The sequence below is a fragment of the Crotalus tigris genome, unplaced genomic scaffold (assembly GCF_016545835.1).
Source record: "Crotalus tigris isolate CLP2741 ecotype Arizona unplaced genomic scaffold, ASM1654583v1 scf7180000017549.6302385, whole genome shotgun sequence".
In the NCBI taxonomy this organism is placed as follows: domain Eukaryota; kingdom Metazoa; phylum Chordata; class Lepidosauria; order Squamata; family Viperidae; genus Crotalus; species Crotalus tigris.
In genome coordinates, this window is record NW_024096467.1 from 948,445 (window position 1) to 960,461 (window position 12,017).

General features: G+C 35.5%; 1 protein-coding gene across 3 annotated transcripts in view; it reads right to left on the reverse strand.

Annotated features, from left to right (window-relative positions):
- The window catches only part of MOV10L1 (Mov10 like RISC complex RNA helicase 1), a 47,273-nt gene that overhangs the window by 31,887 nt on the left and 3,369 nt on the right, over positions 1–12,017 (reverse strand). For 2 of the 3 annotated variants that reach the window (XM_039337217.1, XM_039337228.1), the window contains exons 2-8: positions 10,292–10,476; positions 5,846–6,002; positions 4,879–4,991; positions 2,960–3,150; positions 1,875–2,015; positions 571–719; positions 305–479 (exon numbers count right to left, since the gene is read on the reverse strand). In XM_039337217.1, coding sequence (XP_039193151.1) covers positions 305–479; positions 571–719; positions 1,875–2,015; positions 2,960–3,150; positions 4,879–4,991; positions 5,846–6,002; positions 10,292–10,476 — 1,111 coding nt within the window. The remainder of the gene's footprint in view (positions 1–304; positions 480–570; positions 720–1,874; positions 2,016–2,959; positions 3,151–4,878; positions 4,992–5,845; positions 6,003–10,291; positions 10,477–12,017) is intronic. The other variant, XM_039337236.1, reaches the window with a different exon arrangement.

A 12,017-nucleotide genomic window follows, 5' to 3' on the forward strand; every position in this document is an offset into this window, starting at 1 on the left:
ATTAATTTAAAGTTTAAATAATTCCATTCCAGCAATATGGGCAATCAACACTCCTGAGCTCGGATTTTGGATGGAAGGAATGTTAAACAATAAAAGTTGCCTTTTTTCATACTTTTTCATGAAGCCTTATCAAGTAAAAAAACAACAGGTAAGCAGACTCAGAACAGAAGGATCTAGAGTGGAATTAGTCTGATAATATACATGTGTAATTCCTTTTGTCTATCAATTTAAATCCTGACTTCTAACAGAGAAAACCATACATTATTGTTTCAGAAAATTGGGACTCAGAGAAAAGGAAACTTACTTTGCAGTGCATACAACCATTATAGAAGTCTTGCTCCCAGAAGATAAAGATATGCTTCCGTTAGATCCTGTGGTTTCTTCTCCTTCATATTCTTGTTTTTCACAGATTAGACTTTCAGATTGTCCAGCTTTAGAATTATTACGATCTCCAATATTGCTTAGGTATGTAAATTCACCTTTTACAAAAACAAACCAAACCAAATACTCTAGCTAGAGTAGAGCTAATGAGCACTGTAATAAGCTTTTAAATACTGGATGTATATTTACCTGAAGTAGCTCCATTAGGGACAGTCAATGCTGAAGTTGTTTTCCAGCACACCTGTTTTTTTTCTGGCAACTGAAGACAGAACTGCTTCTCTTTATCCCAGCCACATAATTTGCAGCTAATTAAAGAATGCTCAGTTTCCCCTTTGTTCCTAAAATAATAGCACCACTTTCCATCTCAATATTTAAATATATTGTATATAAGAAATGGTATCTCAAGATAATTTTATTTTTATTAAATTTATATAGGTAGTCCTTCACTTATAACCATCACTGGGGCCAGAAATCCAGTTTCAGTTATTACAGTCATAGGTCAAGAAACTCATGTGGCCAAAAGTTATTTCCTTTTTTCACAGTGATTGTTAAGTGAAACAATTCGTCTCATTGCACATTTTTTTTTTGTTGGAAACTAGCAAAAAGCACCATAAATTGTGGTCACATGAGCACAGAACACCGGGACCAATTGTAGAGCTGACCTGCCCAACATGCGGTCATAGAGTTGCACAGGGTAGGGTGGAGGGAACAACCATTTAGGATGACAAGGATGTTTTATGGGCCATAAAGCACCTGTTCCATGTCTATCATAACTTCGACTGGTCGTAAAATGGTTGGTCGAAAGTCAAGACTACTTGTACATTTTTAATAGGATCATAAATAATTCTAGAGTGGTAAGAAAATACTCTATGACAGTTTTATCCCAAGATATTAGAAATATGATGACAAGAAACTGTATCCCTGCGACGACAAGAGACTATGTCCAATGAAGTCCTTTCATTTGCAGGGATTTTCAGAAGCCCTCTATTAATACTAATAAAGTTAAAATACTAATAAAGTTAGCTTAGAGTGTGGTTGTGGTTATATACTCGAAGCCTGTATTTTGCATGTTGCTGTGCATTAAGAGTAAAAAAAATCTTGCCTGTGACTTTTGGACCAAGTAGGAAAAACACTTTCCTACACACTGTAGGAAAAACATTCCCCCCCCCCCACGCATTAGATAAACACACATTTTTTTTCCAGTATGCCTGGTTCATGGAGTACTGTCGTTTTTCCTGCACTAGGAGATCGTACTAAGTGTTTGTTAAACATACAGAGTAAAACGCTTTAATTGTCCCTTGTCTTTCTCAAAAGGAAAGATACAGGATAACCAAAGTGGGACTGCATTGTTGGACTTCCACTTTGTCCTGTTCATCTGCTAGACAGGGAAAGGGTCGTGGGTAGCTCAGCCTTGGATTTCAGAGTAAGCTGTAGATTTAAATTATGATAAATATTTTTTTTAAAAAAACTAGGCAATAACAAAATTAACTTACTCTATCCAAATTTCCATATTTTTGCTCAATCCTAATTTGAGTTTTCCAAAATCTGTCATTTTTGACACTTCAAGTCCTTCTTTGTCTTTCAATAAATTTTCATCTGGTTCATTGAGATTTATGTCTTGTGATAGCAATGATCTGAAATATTAATTGATAATATGATTTAATAAATTTATTAAAATAAATTTTATTCATTGTATCAATGTAACTGTACCAGCAGCTAACATACACTTTCATCCAGTATCTTAAAAAAAAAAAAAACTTAACATGGACCAAACTTTCAAAAGCAAATAAAAACATTATCATATATTTTATGTAACATCATTAAAATACTGTATATTTTATTAAATCAAGTTCTTAAGAAATAGATAGAAAACATATTTGACTGCCGATTGCCAATTTATTTTGGACAGATTTTCTATAAGGATTAATTTGAAACTACTGAAAATTAGAAAAGAATCAGTTTGGTTTAGCGGTTAAGGCTCCAGGCTAGAAACCAGGAGATTGTGAGTTCTAGTTCTGTTTTAGACATAAAAGCCATCTGGATGACTCTGGGACAGTCACTCTCTCTTACCTCACAGAGTTGTTGTTGTGAAGAGAATAGAAGGAAGGAGTATTAGATACGTTCATCACCTTGAATTATTTATAAAAAATAATAAAGACTGGATAAAAAACCTTTAAAAACCCTGGGAAAAATACTATTTAAATCTGTTTAAAATATTATTTAAAACTCCATTTTTCGTATCAGCTCATTATATAGTCTTGAATTTATAGTGGAAATAAATATGATCAGTAAATATTAATGAGTGTAACCTTTTGAAAGTTTGCTCACCACAGTTCTTTTTAAAATAACTATTAATCTCTTTATTATTAGCATGAGCTATCCTTGAGTGACAAAATAAATAAGGATAACGAACATGTTACTCTTAAGTTATCTCAAACAAAAACCATAAGATGGAACGGAACAGAACAGAACAGAACAGACACTATTTTACTCAATCACACTTATTTTTAAGAACCGTAGAAACACTTTATTAACTGGAATGAAATAATTTTGTTAAGAATTATGAAAACTGCATTACCTTTTTTTGTCTGCTGGAGCCATGCAAAATGCTCTCCAATTATAACAGGACTGGTTACTCTCCACAACCACAACATTGACAAGATCATGTTTATGGGGTAAATAATCCTTAGGAAGACTCAAAAAATCCAGACTGAAAAATATACTGTTGTCTACTACACCAGTTCTTCCATACATACTGGAAATATGAATCTGTAGTAATTGTAGTTATCATTAGATCAAGTAAGAGTATAAACAATTGTAATCTGATACCCCAGTATGTATGAATATGCTTGGTATGTCCTGATTAAGCACCCCCGATAAGCAGAAATGATAAAATAGACTCGTACCTTCTGTGATTTGTTCAGCATTATGTGTGAAGAAGAACTCTAGCTTGTTTGTCTTCTAATAGTTTATGACTTATAGGTTTTGGTACCGTATCCAAATTACAAATAGTCCTTGGCTTACAATCACCATTGAGCCCAAAATTTCTGTTGCTAAGAGAGACATTTGTTAAGTGAGTTTTCCCTGTTTTGTTTATGACCTTGTTGCCACTGTTATTAGGTGAAGCACTGCAGCTGTTAAGTTAGTAACACAGTTATTAAGTGAATCTGGCTTCCCCATAGCTTGTCAAAAGTTTGCAAAAGGTGATCACATGATCCTGGGACATTGCAACCCTCATAAATTGAGTTAATTGCCAACTGTCTGAATTTTGATCACGTGATCATGGGGATGCTACAACAGTTCTAAGTATGAAAAATGGTCACAAATTACTGTAACTTTGAACAGTCACTAAATGAATGTTGTAACTCGAGGACTGCCTGTATATGTCACAACGTGTTTGCATTTATATACATAAAATATTTATAAATAACTCAAGGTGGCAAACGATACTTCTATTTTCCTCACAACAACACTATAGGAAATGAGAGAGAGTGACTGGTCCTAAGTCACCCAGCTGATTTTCATGCCTAAAGTAAGATTAGAACTCACAGTCTCCTGGATGGTGGTCTGGTGTCTTAACCACTAGATCAAACTATCTTCTCTATTGCAGGAAGAACTCTTATTCTACAATTCCTGACAGCCAAAACATTAATTCCAGTCACTTAACAGTTCAAAATTATGATGGACTTGAAAAAAATTACTTATAATTCATCCTCAAAGTTATGTCTGCTGTACCATCCTTGTGGTTAGATGACCACATTTTGGGAGCTTGGCAACCGATTTGCATTTATGAGTGTTTATGCTTACATTTTGTGACCTTTTTTTGCCATTTTCTGGCAAAAAATATACATTGGATAAGCTGGACTTGGACTTATGACCATGCAGTGACTTGCTAAAGGATCAGTGTAAAATGGGTGTAAAATCAAGTCTGGTCATGGTAACTCAACTTATGACCATAACGACTTATGACAAAATTCTGGGCTCAATTGTGGTCGTAAGTCGAGGACTACCTGCAGAGGTTGCTACTGGACTTATGTCCTGTTTTCAGTTCAATGTTTCAGGAACAGATTACCAATATGAACTTTAATCTAAAAAAACTTTTTAGATTAACTCTGACTAACTGGGTGGCAATCACATTAAAATGTCTATTTTGTAAACCAGTGGTTCCCTATTTTTTTTTTTTATTTAAGATCTGTTTTCAACTTTTTTGCAGACCTGCACAGGATAGCTCTGTATATCTTACAGAAAAAAATGACACCACAACAGACTTTATAACAATTTAACTGCCATATCTTTCCCCTCCTCTCAAAACCACCCTTGATAACTGTAATCTTGTTAGAGGATAAGGACCATTGCAACAAAGAGATTTCATGGCTATTGGACCGAATCAGAATTATTCTAAGCTAACTGCATCAAGACAGTTCCTACTGTGGCTCCTCCCACCATCCATTACAGTAACTGAAATACCTGCAAGGTCTCCCAATGTATTATACGTACCTTGTCAATTCTTTTGAACCGTAAGGGCTTTACAGATATGGCTTCACTAGTCCATCTTGTTGGGTTGACAATATATTCAGCTTGCACCAAATCTCCTTTACAAGGATAAAAGTCTTAAATATAAAATAAAAAGCAGTATGGAAAAACTCCGTATCTGTTAAAAGAGAGGCTTCAAGGCTGTATAAAATGGCACTGCTCGACTTTGTGAAGCTGCCTTGGTTCTGATATGAAGCTATGCCATAAAATGGAAAAGCTAAGTGCTCTCCCTCAATACCTCCAACCAGAGTAGACCACTTTATTTTGACAGAGTGTGGCTTGACAAAACTGCACCACAGAAACAATTTGGTCAAAGGCGCCACTGAAATGAAGTAGCCCTTTCAGGCTTTGCACATGTAACAGATGATACTACCTTTTTACACCACACTGTAATTTATCCAAATGCTGGATTACAAAAGAAAACAACTAAAGCAGGAAAAAAGATATGCATTTCAGCAGTCAATACATATTTTAATCACATTTAAAAGTAAATAAGCTGTTCAAAGATATATTTTTCTGGGAGCAAATATTTCTTTAATTCAGCCATCAAGTATCTCCGAAGTCATGTGATTGTGATATGGGCACTTGCGAGTTTGGCTTGCAATTATGACATTGCAGCAATCTGCAGTCATAATCATAATTTCTGTCCTTCCCTGCAAGCTCTCCAAAGCAAATTCAATGGAGAAGCCATTAGGAAGTTGACATCATAATCATGTGAAATTCTTACTTTATGATGGCAAATGAGATTGCTGCTAAGTGGTGTGGTCATGTGACTTCATGCTTTATGACACTGTCACTTAGCAATGGCAATTCCGCTCCCAAATGCTTTTGTTAACTGAGGACTATCTGTATTTAAACCAATATACCATTTGAAACCTAAAACTGTAGCTTTAAAAAAAAATAAAACTTTCCAAGGAAATATACAGGTTACCTTTACAAACTACCCTCATAGAGAAAGAGGTTGTTTGATTGATGTGGCCACTATCTCCAGTAAACCTTGTAATAGTTCCAATGAGTGTTTTAACATTTGTATCCATTGTGTAAGAACTTATGCTGTTATCATCCCATTTATCATAGATGCTTTCTACCTGCAAAAAGGAACAAATAAATATTTCTATTGATGGTATTTCTGGTGGGAGGAGTGCAGCCCTTTTAACAACCTTTGTGTACTTGGCCTGAATCACTTCATGGCATCATTCTAAAGACAAGAACAAGGAGCTGAACACTAGATCAAATGATAGGTAATCAAGCCCAACTGAAAGTTGAGAATTTTCTTTAAACCAATAATTTTCAGACATGTGAAACTATTTTTATAATTTCTAGAGTCTAGACAGTCATGGAGTAGAGCAGACAGCTCTAAGGCAATCAAGCTAAACCAAATACAAAACAGGAATCACTAAGTTGAAGGTTTTTATGGAGAGAACGGAAACACATATAGATACTTCTGAGAAACATATTCAACCTATGAAATGTTGAACATGTGAATTAAATCATCCCCCCAAAACATCACGTTGGCATCATATCCTGCAGACATATAGGACTTAAGGTAAAAATAGAAAGATATCAGAAGAGATTAGTTAGTTTTTATTTCATCTATGCAATTAGTTTTTGCATCTCCTTTAAACCCATTGATACAGGACAGCAGGCATTCTACCCAAGGACACAATTATTAAGATAAAAGTAAAGGTTTCCCTGTCCAATTGTGTCCACTTCTAGGGGGTGCTGCTCATCTCCATTTCTTAGCTGAGGGAGCCAGTGTTGTCTGAAGAGATTCGTGGTCAAGTGGCCAGCATGACTATACATCGAGGCACATGGAACACTGTTACCTTCCCACAAAAGTGGTACCTAGTTATCTACTTCTAGTTGCTTGCTTTTGAACTGCTAGGGTTGGCAGGAGCTGGGGCAAGTAACAGGAGCTCACGCTGTTGTGTGGTGCTTGGGTCTCAAACCCAGACTGTCAGCTTTCCAGCCGACAAGCTCAGCATCTTTAAACGCTGAGCCATTGCGCCACTATTACTAAGCAGATACCATAAATGGTAAAAGACAACTGGGTGTGAAACAGAAAAAAGGACATAGATCCTTTAGCTTCCAATCTAAAAAAGGGAATATATTTTCTAATACGTGTCAAAATATGGAAGGCAATTGAAATATTTTAGTAACTTATCATAATATGCATTTAAGCTACTGAGAAATAATTTGCCAAGCCAGCTAAGATTTTAAACCAGCAGGGATGTATGGCTCCTGCTACACTCATTTAATCATCATACTAATAGACTGGATCTTGTTTACTACTACAGAAATATTTGTGAGAAGGGAAATTAGACCTTTTATTATTATTCTAGAGTGCCTATTTAAGCCTTGTTGGAACAGATAAAATGGACACTTATTTCCCCCTCTTAAAACAGCCACTCAGATCTACAGAATATACTGCACTGGTACTGTATTACTACTGTACATGGTATTAATATTTTATTTGCATGATAAAAATGAAATTAGTACTCTATTTAAAATTGTGGTGCCTATAATCTTTCTTCCTTGAAGATTGTATGGATGACTGCTTTTCCGCATTGGGAAGTGTTTTCTAGTCAATGTGTCAAGAATGAAAAACAATTGATCAAATATAGGCAACTAATAATATCCTACCATTTCATGGAAAATGCCATTTGGGTGTTTCTCTCTGTACTGGATGCTGTTCTACATTCTTTTTTCTGAATTCGGCCACACCCTTCCCCTTCACCTCTATTTATCTATTTAAAACAATTGCAGCAAACTTCTGAAGGCACTCTTATCTAAAACCTATTTTACTTTTACTTTCCAACGAAGGTGAAAGATCTTTCATTCTCTCCTAACCTTATCAATTCAAATTGACTGAACTTCAACTTGTGCTCTAAGTCTGCCCCCTACTGGACCTCCTCCATCTGCAGTGTGCTTTCCTGTGTCTATTATTAATACACAGAGTCTATTTGTATTTTTCATTTCTGTCTTATCTAGAATTATACTTTTCGTAGAATGAACAAAAATTCAGTGCTTGGAGGCAAGTTCCCAGACAACAGCTACTTCTATATGGTTCAGGGGAAAAGGAATTCCAAATGATTAAAAAGAAGCACAAAAACGAACTCATAAGTGTAAATGATTAACCCTAAGCATACTCTATTCTTATCAGGAAATTTGGATGCAGGTATTCCTCTTTTCTGAAAATTTCTACCTGTTTGAAAATATCTCATTAAGGTTATTCTGCATGTATCTGAATTTGAAATCTCTTCCCTGATTCATCTCAGATTGAATTATTTTCTGTTGACAAAACCTGGGCAAAATCATAGTCAATACCATATATAAACTAAACCATTCATTGCATTTCCACATTTAGGTGGTAGGAGACAGATCTATGTATTCCAAAACTTTAAATTTTCCCTTGGTAGGACACTCAATAGGTCTTCTCAATCTGACTAACTGGGTGGCAATCACATTAAAATGTCTATTTTGTAAACCAGTGGTTCCCTATTTTTTTTATTTAAGAAGATCCCTTTTCAAATTTTTTGCAGACCTGCACAGGATAGCTTTGTATATCAAGTATCTGTTAAGTGAAATAAAACATAACAAAAGACTATTAGCTATTCAGTAATGATCAATAGTGTTTTTAGGCGATGTTGCATTTTATTAATCACAAGATCCACATTCAATTTAAAATTAGCACTATGTAAACATTTTTTTCAGTCTGTAGATTATGGTTTTCCCTTTCAAAGGATGAAGCCCTTTGGCAAGCTGCTAAAATGGTTTCAAGTGGTAGTGAAATCCCCCCTTTTCATACTTCACTCCTTGCCATACTTGTTCACAGCAAGATAAATAAAAGTCAAAACAAACCAGAAAGATTTTTAGCAAACAACTCTCCTTCCTATGCACTTATTTCCTATGCACAATCTCTTTGTGCATGCTTAAAAAATAACCACATCCTCTCAATTTTGCTGCCAGTAAATAACAGTAACTTCTCTTGTTTAACAACTACATAAAATGCCGAGATTATCTGTCAACATGGGGTGAGGTATCATTAATATGCCGATGACACTTAAAATACATCTCTTCCTGTAGTGAACTAAACAATACTGCAGCTGCCCTCTCTCGGTGCCAGGAGGCTATGGAAGTCTGGATGGAGAGCAACAGACTAAAACTGAACCTAGAAAGATGAAGTGACTTTGAGTTAGGGATTCTTGGGTCTTGGAGAATTACCATTGTTAGTCATAAATGGAGTTGCACTGCCCAATGGACTTGGTCCATAACCTGGATTCACAATTCTTGCTACAGCAGCTGGCGCTCATGGCCAGGAGGGATTTTGCACAATTGCGAGTCATGTGCCAATTATGCCCATTCCTGGACTAATGTGCCTTCTCATAATCACCCACACCCTGGTCATCTCAAGTTTGTACTACTAAAATGCATTATACACGGGACTGCCTTTGAAGAAAATCTGGAGGTTTCAGTTGGTTCAAAATGCAATGGCCCAGTTTTGCACAAGACTCAATAGGTGCACGTGCCACCTCTTTTGTGGGAGATGCAGTGGTTATGCTTTCAGGTGCAATTCAAGGTGCTGGTAATCACCTTCAAAGTATTCTATTCTATTCTATTCTATTCTATTCTATTCTATTCTATTCTATTCTATTCTATTCTATTCTATTCTATTCTATTCTATTCTATTCTATTCTATTCTATTCTATTCTCCCTATCTATTCTATTCTATTCTATTCTATTCTCGCCTCAGGCATGAAAAAGTCAGCTGGGTAACTTCTCATCTCAATTCATTTCACAGGATTATTGTTGTGGGGAAAATTGGAGGAGGGAAGAATAATGGTCTGTTCACTGTCTTGATTTGTATATGAAAATAAATGGTGTGTGTGTATGTAAATAAAACAGGCAGAGGCAGGCTGGTGTTCCTGTGAATCGTCCACAAATCTAAGTTTCTGTATTTGTCTGTGATGGCAGCCAGCAAACAGTGGAAAGAGCCTTCTGGCAGCCTATACAAGATGAACTACACTGATGCAGTTGAGGATGCTTTTTTCTCGGCTCTGCTACTGTGGCAGGAGGCTGAAACAAGCTATTGGTATGGCTATTGAGCTGAGGCTCAAAAAATTTCCAACTGGAACTTGAGATACTCTTTCCTTCTGGGGCTTTCTATTCCTTTCCTCTGTTTCTCCCTTCTACTTTACTAATGGCAGTGAAGTACCTTTCAGTCCATTCAAGAGGAAGAGCCATGTGAGTGAGCTTTGGACTTGTTTTCTGTTTGGTCTATCACAGACCCTTTGTAATAACTCTGAAGCCCCCTTCAGGGGTCCACTATTGTAAACAATTGAAGTTTAAGAAGCATTTCCAGTTGTTTTAACCTCACCCTAACTGCTCTTAATCCATGAGATATTTTATCTTCTTCAACGTGAGCTATTACTCTTTGTCCAACTTGCAGTAGCACATTCCTTATCACAGCATCCTTGGTGAAGCAAATTAAATCATCGATCATCCCATAGTCCGGACAAAATCTTGTTACTACACCTTCTACTGTTTTCAACTCCTTGTCATCTTAAAGAAATAAAGAAACATTTGTGTCAATACTAAATAAATCTGTATTTGTTAGCAAAAATGTGTTTTAAAAATATTTTTCTTTGTATTCGATTATAGAAAAGAGTAAAGCATAGTCAGTTGTTTCTGATAGGTCAGTCTTTGCAAAGCGGTTTTACAAATGAAAACAGCACACAAAACATTACAACACATTTTTTAAATCTCCCTTTTATGTTCACAGAATTGAGTATCTCCCTACATCAATTCATATAATATAAATTGCTAGGTAATTTAATGATTATCAACAATGATACTCAATAAGATTTTTCGTAACATTTGAATTGAAAAACATTGCATTTCACAATAGAAAAGTGAAAAATTCCTTGTAGTAGTATCAGTTCAAAATTTGGCATCAGAACTGAAATAAATCAACATCTAGTAATTCTATTTTGTCTGCCTGAAAGAAGACACTGTCTTGAATTTAGCAATAAGTATGGTATTCAGTAAATTACCCTGTTTCATCCAGTTGTACAGTCACAATGTTCTTACTGTTGTTCTTCAATAAAAAAAATTCTGCATTGTCAAGCACATGTCACCTTATATGTAAATTGTCAATAGTATTCTAAATTTCCATATATTCCTATTTTCCAAGCATCAGGGGTTTTATGGACTTTCTGAAAATATTCTCTAGTTTATTATGCATTATAATTCACTGCATGATATCTTCAAAAGTATATCTGCTTGTACAAACATGTTGGAGAGACTTGGCTAGAAAGTTCACATTGACAGCATAGAAATATGAACCCTAGAAGGCTGTGGAATTTTTTTTCCAAATATACCACCCAAGAAGATGAAAGGCCACTAGTTTCACAAACATCAAACAAGCCAAGCATACACAGTTCCACCTTTTAAAGACATGTCTTCGTTAAGAGGCAAAAGAATTTATATAAACAAGTTTTGTGTAACGTCCTTGTTATCTAAACTTTTACTATATAAAACATTGAAAAATTGCTAAGGTAGTGTTAAATTTTCACCAGTTAGCCCACTTATTTTTTATTTTTTTTCACCTCTCCTAAAAAAAAATAAGATGAACATGCCTGATATAGGTAGTCCTCGATTTACAACAATTCATTTAGTGATTGTTTGAACAGTTACAACAGCACTGAAAAAAGTGACTTATAACTGGTTTTCACACTTAGGACCTTTGCAATATCCCCATGATCACGAGATCAAAATTCAGATGTTTGGCAACTAGCATGTGTTTATGACCGTTGCAGTGTCCTGGGATCATGTGATCTCTTTTTGTGATTTTCTGACAAGCAAAGTCAATGAGGAATCCAGATTCACTTAAAAATCATATTACTAACAACTCAAGTGATTCACTTAACTGTGGCAAGAAAGATTGTAAAATGAGCAAAACTCACTTAACAAATGTCTTACTTAGCAACATAAATTTTGGACTCAATTGTGGTCGTAGGTTGAGGACTACCTATATTCCTTCCACCTCCAATTTCCCCCACAATAGTGGTGGTGATGGTGGTTTAGACTAAGAATGACTGGCC